This window comes from Danio rerio, chromosome 5, assembly GCF_052040795.2.
Source record: "Danio rerio strain M-AB ecotype USA chromosome 5, GRCz13ab, whole genome shotgun sequence".
NCBI lineage: Eukaryota > Metazoa > Chordata > Actinopteri > Cypriniformes > Danionidae > Danio > Danio rerio.
The window spans coordinates 34,542,501-34,569,017 of NC_141025.1; the positions used below are offsets into that span (position 1 = coordinate 34,542,501).

General features: G+C 32.5%; 2 protein-coding genes and 1 long non-coding RNA gene across 7 annotated transcripts in view; all 3 read left to right on the forward strand.

Moving 5' to 3' along the window:
• LOC141385840 (membrane-spanning 4-domains subfamily A member 4A-like) overlaps window positions 1–5,186 on the forward strand; it is a 164,263-nt gene extending 159,077 nt beyond the window's left edge. Inside the window, exons 4-9 of one of the 4 annotated variants that reach the window (XM_087253653.1) lie at window positions 1–31; window positions 123–179; window positions 1,261–1,377; window positions 2,155–2,292; window positions 3,864–3,940; window positions 4,554–5,186. The exon at window positions 1–31 is cut by the window's left edge and continues 89 nt beyond it. In XM_087253653.1, the coding sequence (XP_087109779.1) occupies window positions 1–31; window positions 123–179; window positions 1,261–1,377; window positions 2,155–2,292 (343 nt within the window). In that variant the 3' untranslated portion in view covers window positions 3,864–3,940; window positions 4,554–5,186. Of the gene's footprint in view, window positions 32–122; window positions 180–1,260; window positions 1,378–2,154; window positions 2,293–2,614; window positions 2,860–3,863; window positions 3,941–4,553 lie in introns of those variants that run through there. The other 3 variants (XM_087253652.1, XM_087253655.1, XM_087253654.1) reach the window with 3 other exon arrangements.
• LOC137490134 (membrane-spanning 4-domains subfamily A member 4A-like) overlaps window positions 1–12,307 on the forward strand; it is a 171,384-nt gene extending 159,077 nt beyond the window's left edge. The window contains exons 3-11 of one of the 2 annotated variants that reach the window (XM_087253651.1): window positions 5,134–5,190; window positions 5,891–6,008; window positions 7,821–7,886; window positions 9,288–9,469; window positions 9,604–9,726; window positions 9,813–9,869; window positions 10,557–10,685; window positions 11,247–11,372; window positions 11,571–12,307. In XM_087253651.1, the coding sequence (XP_087109777.1) occupies window positions 9,302–9,469; window positions 9,604–9,726; window positions 9,813–9,869; window positions 10,557–10,685; window positions 11,247–11,372; window positions 11,571–11,576 (609 nt within the window). In that variant the 5' untranslated portion in view covers window positions 5,134–5,190; window positions 5,891–6,008; window positions 7,821–7,886; window positions 9,288–9,301 and the 3' untranslated portion in view covers window positions 11,577–12,307. The remainder of the gene's footprint in view (window positions 1–5,133; window positions 5,191–5,890; window positions 6,009–7,820; window positions 7,887–9,287; window positions 9,470–9,603; window positions 9,727–9,812; window positions 9,870–10,556; window positions 10,686–11,246; window positions 11,373–11,570) is intronic. The other variant, XM_087253650.1, reaches the window with a different exon arrangement.
• A 7,397-nt stretch (window positions 12,308–19,704) lies between these two features.
• On the forward strand, window positions 19,705–22,502 carry LOC147844033 (uncharacterized). The gene is made up of 2 exons (XR_015491398.1): window positions 19,705–20,965; window positions 21,064–22,502. It is a non-coding gene; the product is annotated as an uncharacterized LOC147844033 (long non-coding RNA).
• The last annotated feature ends 4,015 nt before the right edge of the window (window positions 22,503–26,517 follow it).

A 26,517-nucleotide genomic window follows, 5' to 3' on the forward strand; every position in this document is an offset into this window, starting at 1 on the left:
CAGTGGCATTACCTACTGGGGATCCTTTATTGTAAGTTTCATATAAAAGTTTGCCTTATATTGCCTCTCAATTTAATATCCAGAATAAACTTTCTCTCTGTAAACTTTTGTTTCTTTCTCAGTACATCAGTGCTGGATCTCTGTCGATTGCTGCGCAGTATAAATATCATTTTATTTTGGTATGTATATGATACCCACATATTTCAACATACATATTTCTTGTGTATTTGTGGTCAGTATTTGTAGCTGTAACACTCTATTAAATAGTACAGTTGCCCATGGCTTGTGATTCACTTGTGTTTTTAGTTTATTGACCTTAATCACATTTTTTCATTTTGAAAATCAACTCTACACTTGGTACTAAGTGATTTTAATTGCTTGATTATGAGTTTGAAACAATATATAACAAATACTTTATAGAAAAATAAATCATAAATAAAATAACATAAAAAGTATTGATAGCTCACTGCATATCTTTGGAATTTAATAATTTACATTACCACAGTACACATAAAATTGTTTTAGAATGTTAAAAATGTCAATAAAAATCACTTTGTTAAACTTTTCAACAAGAAAAAAATGTTGAAACTGAGATCAAAGTCTCACAATTAAAATTGAAACCGTAAATAAATAAATTTCTTCTTTACCGTGAATGTATGGTTGTAACACTTTGCTTTAAAACTGTCTTCCAACAAGACACAAAAAAAAAAAAAAAAAATCCAGTGCCAACTAAATTTTCTTTTCATACCAAGAAGTAAAAAGAGCTTAGTTCACCGCACATGGGATATCCAAAAATCTAATTCATAAAACGTTTTACACATTCACAAAATCTGAAACAGAAAATGATTGAAGGAAAAAATGTGTATCATTGAATAGTATGACTGAAACTAAATAAACAATCAATAAATAAATATATTTACAAACATTTCATAAGTAAACAAAATATTTTGGATAATGGGCTTAACGTTATGAGGACCTTTCTGTGGGTTTCTGTGGGAACTGTTTTCATGTTGGCCATTAAAACTGTATTGTCAGGGAAATACAAATCATTTCTAATACATAATTCTGCCTCTACTATAGTCTCATACTGCGGGTATATGGCTCATTCTCAACACACCCTTTTCCGTTTGCTCAGACAAAATGGTTTTAGATATCTGATGTTTTTGTTACTTTAAGTTGAAAGTTTTGAGTATGTTTGTAAAAGTTTCTTCAATGATCTGTTTTTGGGTGAAGTTTGTTCTCAGTTCTCTGTTACTGTAGATGAAGGCCTCTCTTGGAATAAATGTGTTCAGTGCCATAACTGCAGGAATCAGCATTCTTCTGATGTCCATACAAATATTCATATTATCTACAATGGATCCAAGTTTATACGTTGAGGTATTAGAGTACATGCACAGTATATAATATTGTCTGTATGTGCGTTGTTTTAGCACATAACCTGTCATAAATCCATCATAAACATGATTGTCACGAGGCCAATGTAATTCATTATAATCATTGTAACAGCTTCATTAATTCTTGACCTCAACTATTGGTACAAATTGATTTTATCGATAAGAGCTATTAAATAATAATGATGCTGTTCTAAAATATTTGACAGGGTTTTGACACTTTTATTGAGAAATTTGAATAACAAATTTTGTTTGCTCCACTGAAAAACAAAATGATCAAAAACATGCCTGACACTATTATAATGGCTTCATAAAAATTAGATTTATGACAAGTTATGTTGTCTTGGTAATGGCAAGTTGTCATGACAAAGTCATGAAAGACAACTCAAACCATGTCATCTTTGCATTTAAAATGACATACTGTAGCTGAGCAAATTACATTCAATGACAGCTGTCATAAGCATGCATAAAATCTGCATACAGTATATCATGCATAAAATCATGTTTCATGTCATGATTATAAATGTTTCATGACAGTCATATGAACACCCTCTTCAAGTAAAATGTGACCTATTTTTCCAAACCTACTATACAATTTTAGCAAAAGTCTTTTGGTATATGTTTTCGTTAAAGCTCTAGTTGTCATTCATGTTTTAATGGTGAGAACAAACTATTGAAAATATTTTTCCTTATTGTCAAGACATTTACAGTTACATAATTACGTTAATGTAATTAACAAAGCCATCCATTATTGTTTTTGTAGTATTTCATGTTGCGGATCATTGGAGTAATGCTGGTATTCACCATTCCCCAGTTCTTCATCTCCGTCTATATCTCAGCATTCGCCTGCAAAGCCACCTGTAACAGGGACTCTACAGTGCTCAGTGTGGCACTGAACTAGGTAAAGGATTTAGTGCTGGTGATGTTAGTATTTTGATTACCAGAGTGATACCCAGATTTATCCCAGTAACAAACTAAAATTATACTCATACCCTTCATCAAACAAAGCACAACCAAAAGTTAAGCTGGCAGAATAATAAAAAGTGAACAGATTGTTACTCAGTAAACTGCCTTTAACCTTGGTAGCTTGAAAATAATTGAAATTAATTGCATGTTTTACAACCAATACTCAATGTGTGGATCTTGTTAGCAGAATTAAAATATTTGTTTAAACTGATACTCTAAATCTCTTGACATTGTACAGTATATCCATTATTTCACAGAGTCACAGAGAAGATCCTACCATCCAAAGGCTGCAAGGAGTTAACGTCACATTTTGTTATTGACAACAATACAAGAGATACTGTATATACAGTTAATATTTGCATTGTGTGATATACATTGAAAAATTGCCCTTATCAATATTTGCATAATTAAGGCAAGGTCTTATATAAAGACATTGTCATGTATTTTCATATATGCTGTTAATCAAAGGTTGTATTTTGGAAGATTTTGAATAAACATGTATATTGGACTCAAATGTTTGGTTTGAGATGTAGAATAGCAAACATTCATATGCACGTTATCATTTATAAAAATTGCCACTCACATGTCAAATATGTGAACACAGTAACTGCATTACCAGAAAAACAAAACAAAATGCTAATATGTAGATTGAGAATATGAACATACTGTGAAAATGTCCTTGCTCTGTTAGACATCATTTGGAAAATATTTTAAAAAGAAGAAAACAATTCAAAGGGGGCTAATAATTCTGACTTCAACTGTATATAGAATATAATATACAATATAAATATTATATATTGTAAAAAAAAAAAACATTTTCCATCTAAGTTGAATTTATTTAACTGTAAATTAAAACTGTAAACTTGTTTTTTTAACAAGGTTCAGCAACAGAATACTTTGTTACTGTAAACAGACATGTCTGATGGTGCTTTTAATAGTTTTCCTTCACATTGGCTATACTTTATGATACTTAGTAGCCAGTGTTGGGGAGTAACTAGTTTCATGTAACAGTGTTATGTAATTTAATTATGAAATAAAAGTAACAGTAATTAGTTACAGTTACTGAGAAAAAATGTGTAACTAAATTACAGTTACTTGTGAAAATGTTAAAGATTACAAATGGGATTACATCCAAATATGTTGAATAATGTTAATCTGTTGCTTTGACTGTTTTTGATATGCATGATGCCTTCTGATAAGGCCATTTATAATAGAGCTGCTATTCTGATGCTTTTGATTTGTTTGATTAGGTCACACCCGCTCAGTGTAAATGCTTGAAAATGATTTAGCTGAAAATATCCATTAGAAACCTAAAAGTAATCAGATGTAATAAGTTACTTTACTTTTATAAAGTAATCGAAAAGGTACACTACTTATTACATTTTAAATAGGGTAATTTGTAATCTGTAATCTATTACATTTCCAAAGTAACCTCTCCAACACTGTTAGTAAGTTAGTAGTTTTACACTAAATGTAAAGACTCATTTGACTTAAGCTCCTCCTTAGCGGTTCTTTGCGGTTCACAAACACCAAGATACACAAACAGCTTCAGACATCCAGATCATCAGCTCATTTTATTTCAGGTAAAATACTTCATGCATCATTTAACATCTGAGATATTTTTTATTATATATTTTAGAACCCCTGATTATGTCACTAATTAATATGCAAGATTGGATTTCATTAAATAATGTTCACAATTATCTTTCTTTAGATAGCCATGATTGACAATAAACTGCATTTCGTTAACCCCTGACCAACATTCACATAGAGAAACATTTACAGTGGCTCTAGAAATAGCACTAATTTTAAAGTAGTTTTACAGTACTGTATGTACTGACACTGGGTGATGATCTGCACAGGAGTTTGGGGGAGGTGAGATGGAAGAGACTGTGAGAGTGTAAAAAAAATAAGGATCATCTTCAATACATTGTTTAATATGTATGAAATAAAGCAAATAAAATAATCTTTGAAAATGTTTGCTAAAAAGGGAAATGCAACTTTATTGTAATATATATAATAATAATAATAATAATAATATATATATATATATATATATATATATATATATATATATATATATATATATATATATATTATAATAATAATAATATATATTATTGCTTTAAATAGAAATACTGTAGTAAACCTTAAATAAGTTGTGAACATTCTTGAATTCCTGATTGATAATTTCAGGTGAAGACCTTTGCAATGGAAAGCAGCAAGTTAATCTCCACTGAAAAAGCTACACTCATCATCCAAATAAATCCACAGTTGACGCAAAATACTGTTTATGATGGACAGCAGGGTAGAGTTGAAGGATGTTGCAAATCACAAAAGGCACTGGGGGTTATGCATGTAATGATAAATCATCTTCATTAATTGTTTTGTTCAAATTTTTAATTTAATAAATAAAATAAAATAAACAAATGGTGTATGTGCTATGTCTGATTGCCTTTAGACTATATTAGAGCATTAATATTGCTTCTGATTGTGCAAATTCCAACATGAATGATACGCCATTATGAGAAAAAAAAACACTTGAACTATATTTACTGTTTAGACTGTTCAGATAATGACAGGAGTGGTGGTTTTCTTGTTTGGTATTGTACGCACCACCAGTGACTACAATTACCCCAATTCCAAGTTTTTGTGTCATTAGTGGTCTCACCTACTGGGGATCTCTTGTTGTAAGTTTCATTAGTTGTTTAGTATTATTGCCCCTGATTGTTCATTTCCAGAATGAATCTTGACCTGTTCTGTGTTTCTTTCTCAGTACATCAGTGCTGGATCTCTGTCTGTTGCTGCTCAGAATGAACTTCATCCACACGTGGTGTACATGTAATATGTGTGATGTATACACATTGCAAATCATCATCTATTTAGCAGCAAAGTTTTTAATTGGTATAAGAGAACCAATACAACTCGACCCTCTATTTAGAATCTGCTTAAAGTCCATATGAACCGGACGCTCTGTTTTTTTTTTCATATTGTGAAACAGAATATTAAATGATAAAACAGTGGGCGTGACTTGTTTTTTATGCTGTGATCTGAATGGATGTAGTAAAGTAAGCATTTCATTCAAAAAGATTGGGAAGAGGGTTTCGGGAGACCTAACAGACACCTCCTCACCATGTCTGTTTGTTGTCAAAACTGATAGTTTGAGGGACGTGTATTTTAATCATGCTCAATACCTCAAAATCACGCAATCTGAGAATTTAACAAAAAAAAACTGCATTTTCAGATTTTAATTTTAGTTTAAAAGGACTATTTGTTTTCTTAATGACATGCACAGATGAATTGTTCTCCATAAAATTGACAGTGTGAGCTAACAAAATCATACGGTTAATTTCATTTGTACTCTAACCATTGACCTTGCCTAACTCATCTAATATTCTATAGTGTTTTATCATTAAAAGTATGTAGATAAAAGAAGTTAAACATTTTACAAAAGACATTTTAAAGTTGACGTTTAACAAATGTATCCCATTATTGTCACTTTTCACATTCAGTATTACCTTGTCTGCCTGCAGATGAAAGCCTCTCATATAATGAATGTGCTCAGTATCATCACTGCATTGGTTGCCATTGCGCTGATGTCAGTTGAGTTTGGATTAAGGTTTCAAGATGACTACAGAAATTCATTTTATGGTAATATTAATTACTTAAAGGATATTGCACTATTATTAGAAACACATTATATTTTAAGGGGTATTATTTTTGAAACTATTTTCATTTCATTATCTTTACATTTTATTAGAGATATGACATTAAGATCATTGGAATATTGCAGGTGTTCTCCATCCTTCAGTTCTTCATTTCCTTCTGTATCACAAAATTGTGCTGGCATGGTCACCTACAGCCCTGATTCTGCAGTGATCAACCATTTAAAATATAAAGAATAATCCACTTGTTAAGTGTGACGTTACGCGGAGCAGCTTCCGGGTCCAAGCGCTCTATTCAACTGAATGGGGAGATTCATGACATGGTAATAATATACGTTTACAAAGCGATTTAATACTTTCGAAAGTCACGATCGCAATATATATGTCCATGCCTAATATCCGATGGCCAGAAAGTGATTCATTGTTTTATAAATTGTTAAAATTTTGGTATTTGTTATGCAGCAAGTCCAGAGATTGTGAATACTATGACTTTATGTAAAATTAACTTTAATGTGTGATAGGAATAAAACGTGATAATAAACGAATGATTTCTCCACTCCAATGAGTGGCGGCTTGGACCCGGAAACAGTATACATACGTCACAAACACGTCACCACTTAACAAGCGGATATGTTGTACACGCTGGTCAGCAATACAATTATTTGATGTTTATCAATGACTGTCCATCTGAGATTAGATATGGATAGAAACATCATGATCATAATTTCCCAATGTAATTACACTATTGAGTTGTATATTAGTAAAATGTCTCCTTTTTTGGCTTCTACTCAAAAATTAAGTTTTGCCCACAAGTACCTTTAATGTGGTGTGCACAACCAATGCTTTTCAAATAAACTATAATGTTGACTTAAAGGTATTGAGCCAGTCATTTTTGAAAATTGAACATAACATCACATGAAACATGTGAAACAGTTCTTGCCCTATAATAACATTCTTATTAGCGGCCTATCATTAAGGTATTAACTTTTGTTTTGTACCTAAAAAATATATTATCAAATTTTTATTAATAGTTAATCATAGAAAATTGGATTTTTAAGCAAATGTCATAGCTAATGTCTTGTTAACAGCCAAAATTAAACTTAAAGTATGGGCTTTTTAAAAATGGAAAATTTTAAGCAGGTTGTCATTATTTAAAGTAAACATGATTTTCTGCAGTTTTTTAAATTATTTTTTTTAGTAAAATTAAAATAGTTTAACTTTAGTATATTCTATTATTGTAAATGAAGGTCTCTTTTGAAATTAATGTGTTCAGTGTTATAACTGCAGGAATCTGCATACTTCTGATGTAGAATAATATCAGTAGGTCCAAATTTATATGCTGAGGTATTTGGTTGCCACAGCATATAGGGTATACCTGAAGCACGCATGCACGCACGCACGCACGCACGCACAAACACACGCACGCACACACACACACACACACACACACACACACACACACACACACACACACACACACACACACACAAAAACACACAAGAATCTATAAATCATACTTTTTATTTCAAACTGCGAGAATCAAGACCACCACTTTTTTAATAACACAATGCATAACTTTTAATAAAAAGCGTCTTTCACAATTAAAGTCAAACTTGAACACACTGCTGTACATCAGATTTACCAACACACTGGAGCATTATTTTGTTTGTATTTTGTAGTTGTTTACTTCATGCAAAGGTTTTTGAATTTTAGGGATACGAGCATCACCATATTCATTAAAATATTGCTCAAAAGTGAGCTCATCTGACATAAACTCCTCCTCTGTGGTTTTTCACAGTCCGCTAACACAAAGATACACCATAACAGCATCAGACATCTACATTAACAACTCATTTTATTTCAGGTAAGATATTTCATATATCATTTAACGTTTAAGGTATTTTATTTATGATGCTTTAATATACATACATTTTTGACTTTAGTAAACTTTTACACTAGTGATCATTTACCTTACGATAATACTACAGTATGCTTTAGCTAGAATATCCTTCTAGAATTTTATTCCCAGAGCTTTTAAAACATCCTTCCCAAAACAAAATATACAATCCAATCTTAATAGTGTTTCTCAGAATTTAGGATTTGTGTTTATTGATTGTTTGTTTGTTTATTTGTTTGTTTGTGTTAGGCAAAATCTTCCGTAACACTATAATAACTACACACTATAAATCATTTATTAAGCATTAGCAAATAGTGAATTCATTATCTGTTAAGCATTAACTCTACATTAATGAATGTTAGCTAGCAGTTTATAACTGCAGCTACAAATGCTCTAATCTTGACTTATAACCACATGTATAATGTGACGCTGAGCCTTTAATTGTCATTTATAAGGGATTATAAAGCATAAATAGTCCTTACTTTAGATTAGGTCACAAAACTGCATGAAGTTGAGGTAATTAAGCATTTATTACCAAACATAGTAATCATAACTATATGCCTGAATAATACGGTATTGAAATGTTGATTTCAATAGTTTATGAATCATTTACCAACTCATTTTGAATTATCTTAAAAACCATCAACTACTCTTAAATACAAATGGTTTGTAAATAATGCAATAATTAATTTATTAATGAAAATAAATTATCAACAAAGTATGAAATTATTAAGCACATTAAAAATGTGGTTATAATTAGGCCCACATGAGATCTGCACGCAAAAGATTTCGCAGATTTTCCGCAGATTTTTAGCCCATCATTAATTCTGTAAAGTAAATGTGTTTAAATCTATATTTTAAAAGTTTTTTAATTAATTAATGTTATTGACTAAAATGAAAATTTTATCTGATTTATGTACTGTGCAGTTTGTACAGTATTATTTTCTGTCTTTTAGTAGATATATCATATGAAAGACTTGCTTTGTTTACCAAATGAAGTGAATCTAATTGGATTTGAATTTTAAGCATTAAATAAAAGTTTAAAATGTATTATTTTTTATTTAACATATTAAGTTTTTAGCTATGATACTCCCAAAATAATTCCGCAGATTTTTACCAAAATTCTCCGCAGCAATAGCAAAAACCTTTCGCAGATTCCGTCTGGCCCTGGTTATATGTCAAGATTACAGCTGCAGTTATAAACTGCTAACAAACATTTATTAATGTGGAGTAAATGCTTAACAGATAATGATTTCACTACAAGATAATGCTTAATAAATTATTCATAGTGTGTAGTTATTATAAAGTGTTACCCAATAATATTAAAAAGGAAGGTGTGAACATTTTTGAATGATTAATTATTTATAGGTGAAAACTTAAAAATGGAAAGCAGCAAGATTATCTCAACTGAAAAAGCTACAGTCGTCATTCAAGTAAACCCACAGCTGACACAAAATTCTTTCGTTAGTGATGATGGACAGGAGGGCAGAGGATCATATCACTATATGGCTCTTAAAGAATTTTTCAAGGCACAACCAAAGGCACTCGGGGTAATATACATTTAATAAAATTTAATAATCTTTTATTCAGTGAGAAGAAAATAAAAACCTGCTGTCATACTGTATGTCCTCAAGTGAAGAGATTTGTGAATGCTTTGCAATTAATTAATTTCTGCCCTGTTTAGACTGTCCAGATAATGACCGGAGTGATAGTTTTCTTGTTTGGTATTGTACTCACCATCGATTTTAACTACAGATACCGCAATTTGTCAGTAGCTAGTGGTATCACCTACTGGGGATCTCTTGTTGTGAGTTTCTAAAAAAGTGTTTTGCTTTATTGTCTCTTATTCTTACTTTCCAGAATGAACTTTGACATGTCTCTTGTTTTTCTCAGTACATCAGTGCTGGATCTCTGTCTGTTGCTGCTCAGAATAAACTTCATGCATGTGTGGTATGTGCTTATATTATGCTTAATAATTTTTGTGACCATTCTTATTTTGTCACTCTATTTCTAATGTATCTGTTATTCACATTACACAAGTTATTGCATGCGTAAATCATTACAAGCCGTGAAACACTGAGCAGTCCAGAAGTAATCAGTATAGGATATGGATACAAAGGTACTATGTGTTTAAAGCCCAATGCAAATGATTTTTGCCATGAAACAAGTAGCAAAATTCACACAGCACTTATAGATATAGTTTTTGCTGTGTTTAAATTGTATGGTAACTTAAAATTACTATTTAATTATCTTTTGTTGTTTTTTACAGTGAGAATGTCAATATTTTAGGGTGGATTTAGGCAACACAAATATATTTGTGGAACAGAATGATGCATTTGTATACTGAAGCATTCTGTAGAACAACATTAAAGACTACTATATATATATATATATATATATATTTTTTTTTTTTTTTTTAATTTTTTTTTTTTTTTTGTGGTAAACTCCCTTTTACCACATTAGTCTAAAACATCTCAACAAGACATTTGTTCTCTTATCACTAAAAATATGTGGACTGAAAGGACATGTGTGGACATCACTATTTTACACAGTAAGTTTATAGTTTTAAACCTTGCAAGTGTAAGCCATTGTTATTCTTGTATATCATTATTCAATGCTTAGACTGTCTTCTTGTAGGTGAAAGCATCTCTCATAATGAACGTGCTCAGTGCCATAACTGCAGTGGCTTCCATTACTCTGATGTCCATAGAGTTATTCTTTTTTGTTAATTATGGCTGCTACTACTCTGGCTGTGGAAATGTAACGGTAAATACAATGTATATAAAAATTTTAAGAATTTTGTATGTTTAAGATTTTAATTGATGTTTTATTTACTTGAATAATTCACTAAAATATCAATTGATTCAAAATAAGTTTTACTTTTAAACATTGCACTATATATTCTGTTGCAATGACTTGAGACCTAATGCCTCAAGACACCATACACTACAAAAACTGCAAAGTATTTACAGTGCATCCGGAAAGTATTCATAGCACTTCACCTTTTCCAAATTTTGTTTACAGCCTTATTTCAAAATGGATTCAATTAATTTATTTCCTCAAAATTCTACACACAATAGCCCTAATGACAATGTGAAAAAAGAGTTTTTGAAGTTGCTGCAAATTTATTAAAAATAAAAAACCAAAAAAATCACATGTACAGAAGTATTCACTGGAAAAAGTGAAGCGCTATGAATACTTCTGGATGCACTATAGTTGTGTTATATATTCAAATGAATATAACTGAATAAAATCATAAAAATATTTGACAGTTTAGTAATTGTACCACTGGGTTTCATACTGTATGATCGTGCTGAATTTCTTTAGGGAATCCTTGGAAATTTGCTGGTGTTCTCCATCCTTCAGTTTATCATCTCCATCTGTATCTCAGGATTTGCCTGCAAGGTCACCTGCAACATTGACTCTGCAGTGGTTAATGTGGCTTTAAATCAGGTAAATAATTTAGCGGTGATCATGGACATTTATTTAACCTGGGTCCTTTACAAGGATTTTATAAAATCTAACAAACAAAAGAAAGCTGTATGAAAATAATATACTTTTGTTTATAACTATTAAATAAAAATCTTGCTATTTCTATTCTATGGTGATTCTAAATTCATTGTGTGCCAACATCTATCTGTTTTTTTCCAGGCATAGTGAGTCACAGTGAAGAGGTCTAGAGTATTTACAAGATTACTCGCCCTAGTGTTCACTAAACAAATAACATTACTTTGATAGCAGTGTTTTAACAACCTTAATAGCAGGCAATGTTATTTATCTGTTTTTAGCAGTCTTGTCTCCTTGATTAGACAGTACATATAATATGATGTTTGCAAAACATAGTTCTAATATAGTGCTAACTTTATTGTCATATTTGCTTGTCTAGTGTAAAAAATTGCCTTTGACGCTGGCTATAGATACATTCAAATTAATACTTAGAAACACATAACATAAGCATGCCCCAAATATTCCATAGACATTACAAATCATCATTTACTGTCTGTGAGGATAAAAAAATTTGACAAAACAAATATAATGTAAAAGGAATAGTTAGGGTTGAGTTGGTTGTATAACTTGTGTAATTTTTAGCATGTTGCAAATGGTATGTGTTTTACATTTTTGTATGTTAGGATATGTATTTCCAGCTAAAATAAAAAAAGTAAATTGTTTACGTCAGTTTTTACTGCATTTATTTTTTGTTCCCATTTTTCTATTTCAGTTGTAATTAGTACCATTAGTTGTTGTGTACTGATGTAGTTTTTTTTTTTTGACATTTCAAAATGTTTATGAACCTTGTGTTTTTGTTTGTTTCTTCTACTTTGTGTTCATGTTAGCTTCAATGCTTTAGCAGCATACAATAATGTAAATAAAGAGTTCTTAAGATTTGCATTTGTTTGTTTCTTCATAAAACCATCAGCGCATTAAATAATACTGCATCATCAGTAATACAGATTCATAGTATTTTTCTTTGTTGGTTTGTTTAGTCTTTTCTTTGCCCTTGTGCAAAAGCACAACTATACATCAGACAATGTGAATGAGCCTGATTGTAGAGAAATAGCTCAAAGAGGACATATGAATATTTACATTATTTAAATATTAACTGTAGCAGAATTAATACTGCAATGATCTGATCTGACTTGTTTGTTTAGCTGATGACATTTACTAAAAGAACAAGTTTTCTCAAAAGGTCAATATTTCAATAGAAACCATAGTTTTAAGTATATACTTTTGGAATGCCCTATTTTTTTAAGGTCCCATATCGCACAGCAACCCCTTCCCCCTGCCATTCAATACTTTTGTTTATGGCCCCGTTGAGCTTTTCCTATACGTTTCACTGCTACGCAGATGATACTCAATTATATATTTTAACAAAACCTGATGGGACCTCTGAACTGTCTAAGCTAACTGAGTTTATTAAAGACTGTTAAATGTTACTGTTGAATGACCAACAACTTTCTTCTCTTAAATTCAGACAAAACAAAAGAACTACTTATTGGGCCAAAACCCAGATCTCACAACTCAACCTACAATTAGAGTAATGCATAATTAGTATTATCTCTACTGTAAAAGATCTGGGTGTTATATTCGATAGCAGCTTGACTTAAGATCTCAGTTCAGATCTCCCATGTCACTAAAACTGCCTTCTTTCATCTGAGAAATATTGCTCAGTTATGAAGTATGCTGTCCATCTCAGATGCAGAAAAGCTAGTTTATGCTTTTATGACTTCTAGGCTGGATTACTGTAATGCTCTGTTCGCTGATTGTCCCAAGTCCTCTATTGATAAACTTCAGCTTGTACAAAATGCAGCATCTTAGTTCATACAAGGTCTAGAAAATATGACCATATTGCTTCTTACCTATAAAGCTTTAAATAATCTGTCTTGCTACAACCCAACACGCTTTAAGATTTCAAAACTTTAAAATAGCAAGTCTACTAAAATCTACTAAAGAAGGTCGAGCCTTCTCATTTATGGCTCTGAAACTCTGAAATAGCCTTCCTGATAATGTCTGAGGCTCATACTCACTCTCCTAGTTCAAAGCTAGATTAAAGATCTTTTTAGTAAAGCATACACACAATGCACCACAAAACAGTATGATGCACGAGGGCACACTATACTGTCTTAATGCACTAGGCATTTTGTTAGAAATAATTATGTGTTTATCATGTTTATTCATATAACTGCTATTTTTATTTAGAGCGTTTCATTTTTGCCTTGATATTTAAATACACAATGAACATTGTGTATTTAATGCTGCTAATTATTTTCTGTTCAACTATTTCCACCTGGGGATACTCATACCGAGGCCTCTAGAGATTGTGACCTGAGAAGAGATGATGGCAACCATAGAGGACTTAAAGAGGTCCTGGACCATAATCCTAGACTAGGCCGTATCCTGAGCACATGCTGTGGCAGTCATGGAGGAGTGGAGAGCATGAGACCATGATAGTCTGTTTGTTGAATTTAAGTTACGTTGCATCAACATGTCAACTAATTCTCATTAGATTGTTAGGTTGGGTTAGGTTTAGGGTTAGTGTAAGTTGACATGTACTTGCAAAGTTTCTTATATTCAGTTAAATGTCTGCTGAAGAAACTGTATCAACAGATATTAAGCAGACAGTCTAATACTAAAATGGACCATCAAAATAAAGTGTTACCGAGTCTTTGTATTAATCCTGTGGCTCAGCCTGAACACTCGTCGGTGACCTTACTCCTGCAGCTTCTCCACGATGGATGTCCAGTGTTCTGCAGCCTCCGGTGCCTATACTGCAGCTCTGCAAAAGATTTTTGGCCAGAGGAGAAATGGCCGTGCCCAGCACTCGGAGGAAACCCACGCGAACACTAGGAAAACGTGCAAACTTGAACCAGTGACCTTCTTGCTGTGAGGCGACAGTGGTAATAACTAAGCCTGTTATTTTAATGGAAAAAAATATTAAAAAGTCTCTTTGTTTTTTGTCTCCAGCCCCGGATCTTTCCTGCCCTGACTTGTTTTACCCAACCTCAATTTTTCAGAGTCTACACTGGTCTCCTCTAGCACAAAAACACTGTTTGTCTGCTGGTTCCGCTCAGCTTTAAAGCTCCTGTGTCTTAAAAAAATCCAATTCAGCATTCCATAACCCTTCAGCTTCCTCTCGCATATGTACTCCTGCTCAAACACTCCAGACTTCATCGCAGCAGCTCTGTATTATACTGTCCTAATTACATGTGACACAACATGCAACACGTGATAAATGTTTTTGTCCTATCCATCTGCAACAGCAACACAACGTGAATTTACATAGTTTACCTTGAAATTTAATATCATACATATAGTTTATTTATGAACAAAAGAATCTCTTCTTATGCACTGCAAGCCTAACAAGTGCCCATCGTTGCCCATCTTTGACAACCCCCTTTCTGATCTTTGATAAGCTCCTTTTTTTGTAGTTGGAGACTTTAGTTGGTCTCTAAAATTCTCCTGTTTGCCAAGCTTACGAAAAAATTTCAATTTCAAACTTTAATAACAAGTGTGTTTCAAATTTGGTTTCCTAATGTTGGATTCATGACAAAAGCTACAATATTTTAGGTTGCCCAACCTAACTTGCAAGCAGGGGCGGACTGGCCACCTGGCAGACGGGCACTTTCCCGGTGGGCCGACGTACTTTTTGGGCCGGGCTGATCATCTTCTTATGATCTGATCGGCCCATAAAAGGCTTATCGTTTTTTTCTGCCTTATTAATTGACGCTGCTGTGATCTCTGTGACTTTGAAAGTAGATGCTTTTTTCCCGGACATACAGCCGGGCTGGCCATGTGACACTCTGCAGCCCATTGGCTCTTTTCGGTATTGACATTGGGCTGGCCCAATCACAAACTCCTATTTTGGACTCCTTTTAAGCGTGCGTCGTCTGTGTGTATTTGTCAAAATAGTCGAGAGTCAGAGAGAAGAAACGCAAGGGAGGCGCAGAGAAATCGCGGGAAATACACCGGCGTTTCATTTAGCGATTCTGAAAAGTTCGGATCATTACGCCCTATTCACACGGGGCGTCAGCGTCAACGCTTCCCATTCACTTTGAATGGGTGACGTCAGGCGTTGCCGAACTGCATTGTGGATCCGTCGGCGCCGCTTCAGAAGCGTTCCTCGCTGCAGAAGTTGGGACCAGCTCAACTTTTCAAGCGCCGACGGAAGCGTCAGCCAATCAGATCGCTGTATGCAAATACACCAGCTCAGACAGTGGCCTATTGCTGACTGAATTTCATTGGCTGACGCTTCTATGACGATCGTTTCAGCTCCAACTTCAGACACGCCCTCTGTCAAGCGTTGACGCTGAAGCCCCGTGTGAATAGGGCGTTAGACATACACCAGCGTCATGTAAACCACTGAGTCTGAGAGATAAGCCATTGCAATGGTGAATATCTCAGGCATACAGACACTTTCTTCTGTCCAAGCTGGGCCAATGTATTTGTGTGTTTCAGACATCCAGCTCCCCCGAATTTGCCACTAGTTTCTTTCTTACAGACGCGCTTTCACTTCGCTATATCGCTCGCGCGTGCCCGCGGCGTGTGCAACTTCTTATGTGCTCAAACTTTTTAACTCCGCCAAAATATATAAAGATATAAATACGACATGAACGTTTAATTAAAAGGGCCTTGCATTTATTTGACTCTTACAGACCTTGTCAAAGTCTTGTAGATATTTTGGCAAAAAAATAATAGGGGAATTAAAAACCTTAAATGAGTAAATAACTAATGTTCTCCACTGCTGAAAACATACGTGCTCAGAGGAGTCTGTGCTCACCTCTCAGAGCATTCTGATCAGTTGAAAAAAATAGAGGGAATACATATTTTTTTATTAGAAATAAACCAGGGCTAAGCATAAAATGTTTCCATGTTTACATAAAATTAGTTGGTCAAGTTGTAATAAGTGTTTTAAGTTTACAGAAAATTAGAAAGCAATAAATTACTAAGTTGGCAGTTTTTTTTATCAAATGCATATTCCACTAAATTGAGATTTTGCTGCTGTGATAGAGATGTGCTCTCTTCAGTCATAAACTCCTCTCTGCACATCAGCATTTTTGCAACGCTTGTTTTACATTGTTGCAATTCTATAAATACGTGTTTATAAAAGAAATTCATCATTAATTTTTGATGCATTTTCCCTCTTCATTTACCAAAATTGTAATATATTGTGGCTGGTTATCTTGTGATCTATCAATATATCGCAGAATCATTGATATCGTGATTGAAGCAGCAGTGCCCGGAACAGCAGCAAAATGCTTTTTCATGAACTTGGCGATTAAAAAAATACGCTTCTGATTTATACAATTGACAGTTGGTAGCTAAATACACTGCAAAAACTATTTTCTTTCTTATAGTTTTTGTGTGATTTTTAGTCCAAATATCTAAAAATTCTTAAACCAATAAACATTTTCTAGAAAGATTTTAGTCAAAATTATGTGAATTTTTCATTAAAAAAAGCTCAATAATCGCCAATTAGGGTAAATAAAAAAAAGATTGTTTTAGGTTTTAAATAAGATTATTTTACTTATCTCATTGGCAGATTAATTTGTTTTACAAAAAAAAATTAACTTAATTTAGAATTATTTCTGAAAACTGAAAATTTTTTTGTACATATTTATTAATTTGATTGATATGCGAGTATGTCTAGAAAATGCTTCCTGATTTAGTTTGATTTTATTTTAAATAGATGTTTTAAGTTATTTGAACTACAAAATACAATATGATTTTTTTCAGTATTAACATTTATATCCAATTTTAAAAAAAATTCTTTATTGTCACTATATATGTTTGACTGTTTGGCAGCGTCTTGTGCCTGAATAATCATAAAAAATAAGTATGTTATTGGCTACTTCCAGCTGCTTTTGTTTCTGCCAGCCCATATTAATGTTTTGTGTCTAATTATTTAGATTTGTGGCAAGTAGTCATATAAAAAGTTGGATCAATAGGAAGTTGTTTCTGCAGAATAATATTTAGAATTGTCTTAAAACATATATTTTATGATGTAAGCAACACAGCTACAGCGAATAAAATCGATAATGTGTGTTTTAAATTTATAGTGTGCAAATTATCAAGGATTGACGATAATTTGTCATATTGTTTGCACCAAAGGGGCCCCAAATAAAATCCTGCTTAGGGCCCCCTGAATGCTTGGGTCGGCCCTGACCCCAGGTGAGAGTATTGACCTGATTCTCCGCAGACGAGTGGGCGCTGCCATTTGAATCTTTTTGGCACGAGACTTCCGGTCTCATTCCCTTCCATTCATTTTTAAACATTAAAAACTGCTCGTTTCGCTGTTTGATGTTGAAAACTGACATTTCCTTGTTATATTATTCTACTTGGTCTGTATAGTCATGCAAACATTTGTTTGAGAGTGTGTGGAGTGTATGAGTGTGTGTGAATGAGTGTGTATGGGTGATTTCCAATATTGGGTTGTGGCTGGAAAGGCATCTGCTGCATAAAACATGCTGGAATAGTTGGCAGTTCATTCCACTGCGGCAACCCCTGATAAATAAGGGACTAATGCGAAGAAAAACAAATGAATGAATAGTGTTTTTTTAGTGTTTTTAAATTTTTTTAGAACTCAACAAATATCTTTATGCACAGTATACAGAAATTAAATTGATATTAAAGTTTGTACTTATTTATTTATTTATTTATTTCATATATATGGCTTTTGTGTTTTATAGAATATGAGTTGATAAAAAATATTGGACGTGCATAGATAGATAGCATTTTGATTGAATTTAGTGGGCCGCTCTGGCCCAATATGCCAGGGCCGATTTTTTGCCCCAGTCCAGCCCTGCTTGCAAGCAGACTCGAAGAGAACAAGATCATGACACTAGTCTCACAGTCTACTAAAACTTCTATGTGAAGCTGCTTTGACACAATCTACAAAGTAAAGTTGCTATAGAAATAAAGATGAACTGAACTGAATATAATTTATGGTTGTTACATTTTTTGCCCATTGAAAACTATACGAGTGACGTGTATTCTTTAGTCTTTGGCTTGGAGATACAGATCTTTTTGTATTTTTTTTTTCGCGTAAATTTTATAAAGAAATGCATCAACATAATAGTTAAATATATAAAGTGAGCTCATCTGACTCAAGCTCCTCCTTAATGGTTCTTCACAGTTAACAATCACAAAGGCGCACCATAAGAACATCAGACATCCACATTAACTCATTCCATTTCAGGTAAAATATTTCATGCATCAATTAACATTCATGTTTTTTTATCATAATTCTTTATACATATTTTGTATTACATCTATGTCAATTTAAAATAACCTTCATCGTTTGACCTAGTGATCTTTTACCCCAATGGTAGATTTAGTGGAATTTGTTGCTCTATGACTTTCCTTTAAATTCGATTTGTGGTTTGCTTGGACTTTAGGCTACAAAATATGCTACCATGCAAAATATTTTGTAGATACAACAAAAATTTTATCTTTAAGAACACATTCAAAGACATCCTCATCAAAATTTTAGAATAATCTACAATTCTCGAGTATCTCAAAAAATCAAATGATTATGAAATGAGTAGCCTATATCAGAGTACAGTATTTTTTATTGTGCACTGCTTCTTTTTTTAAATTGTGCTGACATGAAATGTGGAGAAACAACATTAGGTTTTTTGTGAACTACAATTTAAATGCTAAACTATTCATTCCAGGTGAAATCGATGGCAAGAATGAAAAGCAGCACGTTAATTTCCACTGAAAAAGCTACAGTCGTCATCCAAATAAATCCACAGGTGACACAAAATGCTGTTATTAGTGATGACGGACAGGAGGGCAGTGGATCACATCACGATATGTCTCTTCAGGGATTTTTTAAAGTACAACCAAAGGCACTGGGGGTAACATGCATTTAATAATCAGCTTTATTTGTGTTTGGGAACATTTAAGTGTCTTGTATGAGTCTTCTGTGATAAAATAAAGAGAAAAAAATCTTGTCTGTATGTCAACATGAATGACATTCTGTCATATACTAAGAAGAAAAACACTTGACCCAAATCTGTTTTGTCTAGACTGTCCAGATACTGACTGGACTTGTGCTTTTCTTATTTGGTATTGTACGGACCACAATCTATGGACACCCTGGAACAAATCTCTCTGTTATTAGTGGCATCACCTACTGGGGATCTCTTGTTGTAAGTTTTGTCAATAATTTTGCATTAATATCTCTAATTTTCCTAAATTAACTTTAACAAGTCCTGTATTTATTTCTCAGTACATCAGTGCTGGATCTCTGTCCGTTGCGGCCCAGAATAAATTTAATGCATGTGTGGTATGTACAAATAATGTGCATGATAACTCTTCCTTCTGTTATTCACATTACACAAGAAATTGTTGTGCAGTTTAATCCATTTCACAATATAGAAATAGCCGCAGTCCAAATACCATCTTTTGTTTACTGTATATATTTTGCATTTACAGTATATGATGGTAAAATGACCAACAAATTAGACTTCTGGTTTAAAGCTTTATCAAGTGCACAGTTGACTTTGCTTGATATTCTTTTTTTCAACAGTTACTGTAAGTTTCTAAAGCTCAAATCTGTTTTAAATAATTTTTTGTATTGACCAACATGAAGCAGGATAAAGTACAAGATAGGTACAGTGTAAAATTTTAATATGATCATTTCCATCAGCAAGCGGCAACAAAAACCATCACATCAAAAAAAGTGAAGTGCTATGAATACTTTCCGAATGCACTGTATATGACTTTTAATGAAAACTTAGGTTAGTATTAGGGTAGCCATACTGAAACCTTTGCATAAAGAGAATATACACAGTCACAATACTTTCTGAAACATCTGAACACCTAGAGATTCACCTTTGTGCCACTATTCAGTAATGTATAAAGGGTTTTTTATTATTTTTGGAATGTTATTTCTGGGATGTTATTTTAAAATGTTCATCTTTTCTATTCATAGGTGAAGGCCTCATTTACAGTGAATGTGATCAGTATCATGACTGCAGCTGTCACATTTACACTGATGTCTATAGAGTTACAAGTCATTTCAGTTCAAGAGTGCAGCAGTCAAGAGTATATAAATAGCGAGTATTTATGACACAGACTGTTTATTGTTACAGATACTATATTGTGTGAATGAAATATCTGTATATCTGATTTTTGGTTTTATAGATTTTTTTTGTTTAATTTACTTAAAAGAATAATACATAAAAAGTAATTAACTGAACTAATTGAAATTTTTTTGTGTGCGTTGGTCTTGGATTTGACTGGGTAATTTATGTCTTAAAATGATGAAAAGACACCAAAATATATTCATAAAAGTGACAAAGGTAGTCAATGCAACTTTAAAAGCCTGGTGATTCTGATGAAAGCATAATGGAATTATATTTGGGAAAGCACATTTAGTATTAGTAAGAGGATATTATTTCTTCAATTAAACATAATAATATGTTATATATTTTTTAGAGACATGATATGGGGATCGTTGGACTTTTGTTGGTGTTCTCCATTCTACAGTTCATCATCTCCAGCTGTATCTCAGGATGTGCCTGGAAAGCCAGCTATAACAGGTAAAACATTTGTTGTAAATATGTTATTACCTGCCTACTACCTGTGTGTAGTAATTGTTTGCTATGACATAATGATTTGTTTAGCTTGTTTCATTTAGATTAAATAAGTGAGAACCAAAGAACGAAAGGAAATTTAAAGCAACCAGGAAATGTTCCTTTGTTAATTGGCTTTAAATATTATGCCAGCAACAAAGATACAACTATCTACATCTGTTCTCATGTCATCAACAACAGCAATTAATCAACAATGAAAATAATAATAGCCTAACTTTTGTTTGTGTTAGTTGGCATTGGCATTCATTATGTTGATTGTGAAGATTTGTCTAAAATAAGTCATGATTGGTTAAATTTGGGGAAAATAGATTTAATAACATACACAAAGTTTTTTTTAAGCAGTAAATAAATATTGTGTTTGCTTTCTTTTTTCTTTTCAGTTTAGGATATGAATATTGATATTCTCAAAGTTGCATCAATTATGAAGAAATTAACTGCATTTGTTGTGTTAAAGACAAAGCCAGACCTAAATGACTATTTATAAAATACTGACCATACATGACAGAAATAAACTGTAATGAATTAGTCCATGTCAACTCCGCAGTAATTATTTAAGTAATACATTGGCAGCCCCCAGGACATACTAGAAGTCTGGACTGTTATTTTAAAATGAAAATATGATGTGTGAATTTAAGATTTTAAATGAATTTAGCACAGTGATGATCCCTAGCCTTAAACGAAGCAGCCACATTCAACCTGTGAAGAAAAACCAAAACCAAACATGATAGCAAAATTTAGCATTAAGAAATGTAATATTAAAATAATCAATATTCAACACAATTAGATAGTGAGGATAAACTGAGCACACATCTTCTACAATTAGAAATGTAGCCTTCATAATACAGCTACTAGTAACATGTTTTGTAATTTTTTTTTGTGCTATGTTAGCTGTCCATTTCTCCTTTTCTCCACTATGGCAGTGAACATTGGTTATATTTACATGTTTTAGACATGTTTGAGAAGTCTGGTATCAGAGTTTTTTTTTCTGGTTAATGTCTAAAACAAGGTTTCTGCAGAGTAAAGTTGCTGTTGCTCTGCAAGAAAAATTGACTCGTAAGTGTCTTTGTAGTCTGTTCTGCATCTAATACAGTTCAGAATATTTCTCACCAGTGTTTCAGTAAAAAGATTTATAAATACTGATGATCAAAATATGATAAATGTTATTTTCTCACATGTTCTTAAGTTGGTTACACACGTCTTACTCCAGTTTGGTCAATGCCAAAAACAAGAAGTGTACAGTACATATTTTTTAAAAGAAATTTCAGATAGGGAAATCTCTCACAGCAAAGTTTCAGTCAGACCAAAGTTTCAGTCTCACAGCAAAGCCTCAGTCAGACCACAGGAAAATGATAAGGCAACCGATGCTTCATGATAAGCTGTATTTTACAGTTACAGGTACATGTGATTGAAAAAGGCAGCTTTCTGTAATTAAAAAAATACATAAATATTATATTAAATGTATTGTCATTGATTGCACAGTGTACATTTTGTTATTATTATTCATTCATTTATTCATTTTCCTTCGGCTTAGTTGCCACAGCGGAATGAATTGCCAACTTATCAAACATATGTTTTACACAGCAGATGCCCTTTCAGCTGCAACCCATACACACTCATACACACCCTCTCACACACATACACTACGGCCAATTTAGTTCATTCAATTTACCTTGAGCATGTGTTTGAACTGTGGAGGAAACCCAGAGGAAACCCACCCGAACACGAGGAGAACATGCAAACTCCATACAGACTGATCCAGCCGGGGTTCGAACCAGTGACCTTCTTGCTGTGAGGCAACAGAGCTAACTTCTCAGCAACCGTGTCAACTTTGTTATTATTTTTATCAATGAATACCATGTTCACATGCGTTCAAAATTACTATTTAAATCTACCTTGAAAATAAACAGTTTTTTTTGTCTTGTTTCTCGTCCAAATATCTACAAATACTTAGATCAAGAAGTATTTTAGACACGCAAAACATAGTATCAAACATGTTGTATTATATTATTAAACATATTATGTTATTAATTAATGTGTCATAATTAGGTAAGGTAAAAAAATGGAATAAGCAAAATAATATTATGCCAAATAGAAAAACAAGATTTTTTGCTTACCCCATTGGTAGATTATTTTGCTTGTCTAGATAATGCTTCTTGATTTAACAATTTTTAGAAATTTGGACTAAAAAAAGAACAAAGCATTTTAAATTTGTTTTGCAGCCTATGAGTTAAATATACTGCTAAAATAAGTCAAATATGGTCCCAAATACACATGCATTCATTATTATACTGTAGTTTAATAGCATAATTAAATTTGTAACCTATAAACTTTAATTCCATCTCAAGCACAGAATTAGTTTTGAAGTTTGTTTATTTTTTTAGTACATGGTATGTCAGCTGAATACTGTATGAAATGACGCTATTCCTAATGTATTTTCAAACTATTTTGTATTTGTCATGTGTGCACTCTCCACAATAACACAGAAAATAGGGATTATTAAAAATGTCTTATTTACAAACACTTAACTGGGACACAGGAACGACGGTGAGTTTGACAATTTAAGACAGCACAAAGACTAACCAAAACTAAACTGTCAAAAAAAGTTCCATTATTTCAGGTACCAGAAAAAATATCATAAAATAACGGCCATTAAATAAAGGACATTTACTGTAAAATAACAGAAATTTCCTGTAATTCAAAAATAAGTTTTCTGCTGTAATTTTACAGTAGATTTTCTGTATTTCTTAAGCTTATAATATTTATAGGGAGTATAAATGCACAATAGTTGATTAACTTAATCACTAAAAGGGGTGGAAATACACGTGAAACTTTTTGAATACAATTAAACGGTGGGAAAACTGAATAAAGGAATCGCATGACATAACAAAAGCACATGAAACAACATGACATGGGGAAACAGAATCCTGAGTGTATAATAGATAAAAGCTGATTTGCCTCAAGCTCCTCCCTAGCAGATTTTTACAGTCCACAAACACAAACATGCAACATAACAGCATTAGACATCAACAGCTACAGCTTTCATTTCAGGTTAAATAAGTTCTCAATAAAAAAAAATCTTATTATTATTTATTATTAACATAATGCATATATTTATATTAACATTGAAAAATAATGTTAGTCAAAAATTACTGTTTGACTTTTCTGACTTTAACATGTAACAGTGTTAGTGTATGTCGTTCATTTATTGTTATACTTTTGCACATACATTTTATCTAAACTCTTTTTCACCATTAGACTTCAAAATGTAAAACTTTCAAGGCATATTTGTTAAAAAAATTAAAAAATTATAATCCACTATTATTATCAGAAAGTCAAAAAAGTTCATCTGAATTCCATGTCAAATCTTTGGCTAGAGAATGGAAAGCAGCAAATTAATCTCAACTGAAAAAGCTGCAGTCGTCATCCAAATAAATCCACAGATGATGCAAAATACTGTCAATAGCAATGATGGACAGGAGGGCAAAGGAACGCATTACAATTTGGCTATTGCAAACATTTTCACAACCTAAGGCCTAGGGGTAATGTATTTTAATGATCAGTTATAATTTTCAATGATTTTGTGAATATTTGAGTACTGTAACTTGTTCTTCTGCAATGAAGAGAATTGAAACAATCTGTCAAACTGTATGAAGAGATGTGTGCCAGTCTGAATACATTTAGGTCAGGACTGAGAAACTGAACATGAACAGTTTAATTCCAACTCTGCTCCAACACACTTGCCTGTGGTTTTAAGACAAGTCCAAAGGACTCAATTAGTTTTGATCAGGTTTGTTTAATTTGAGTTAAAACTGAGCAGAGCTGCAGCTCTCCAGGTTTACACCCCTGATTTATGTAGTGCATTAACTATATATATATATATATATATATATATATTTTTTTTTTTTTTTATGTCTCTGTTTCCAAACCTGAATGATATTCCATTATGAAGAAAACACACACACAAAACAAAACCCCTAATGAATATCTATTCTTTGTAGACTGTCCAGATTATGACTGGATTCATGTTTTTCTTAGTTGGTATATGGACCACAAACTATGACATGTATGACACAGACCTTTCTGTAATTAGTGGTATCACCTAGGAAGCACTTGTTGTAAGTTGTATTTAATTATTTAAATGTATTGTCTCTGATTATTTATTTCCAGAAAGAATTTTCACATGTTCTGTGTTTCCTTTTTTTATCAGTGCTGGATCTCTGTATGTTGCTGCTCTAAAATAAACTTCATCTGTGTGTGGTATGTACATGTATGTAAAGTAAAATATTTTGATTTTTATGCATGAGTTTAAAAAGTATTGACAACAAATTGGTTACAGCCCTCAGAAAATAGGGACACCCTATTCTAATTTAGTCCGACAATGTTGTTCACATTACACAATTAATTTCTGCCATTATATATATATATATATATATATATATATATATATATATATATATATATATATATATATATATATATATATATACATACATACATACATACATACATACATTTATATATATATTTATATACAGTATATGACATATATTTATATGTCATAACAATAAAATTTGACATATTTGGAATGTTAATGGCAACACTTAAGAATGTTTTACACTCACTGTAACTTTCAACTTTAACATATCAGGTATTCTTGCTGTAGGTAAAAGCGTCTCTTATAATGAACGTGCTTAGTGCCATGACTGCAGTGGTCGCTATTACTCTGATGTTCATAGATTCTGGAATCTTCAGTCTTCATCGCAATGGATCTTCATTTTATATGGTACTAAATGCGCAATATTATATAATATAACTTTTATTATTGTAAAATACTTTTTTGGAAACTACTTTCACACATGGCCATGCACATTGAGGGCTCTATTTTGACGGTCCATGCGCAGGGCGCAAACGCTTTCAGGGCGTGTCAGGACGCGTTTTTGCTTATTTAAGGACGGGAAATCTGCTTTGCGCCTAGGTGCATGGTCTAAAAGGGTTGAGTTTATTTTCTTAATTAATGAAGAGAATTTATTAATGAGTTATAGGTGTGTTTTGAGAATAAACCAATTAGAGTCTCATCTCCCATTCCCTTTAAGACCCAGCTGCGTCGCACCAAGAGCGCATTCGCTATTTACAGGACGCAAAGTAAGTCTAAGTGGAAAAAATGAGCATTTCACAAGCAAACAGTTAACAGTTGACAGTTTTTTTAACAGAAAACTGTTAAACAGAGCATCTACTGCATGAGAATGAGAGATAAATGATCTACTTTCACTTTCGCTCTTGAATAGAGAAACCTTTACGCACAGACATCAATTAGTCTATAAATAAATACTTTTGTTTGTTAAGTGCAAAGATTTGTTTCAAAACTATTTCTAAATTCAGTTCTAATTTCTAGCAAACGAATAAATGAACAATAATGGCCAAGTGGGGTCAAAATACTGAGTTATTTCCAAATACACCTGCCATGCCCCATTTGGTCTTAAACCTGACAGGTGGGCAAA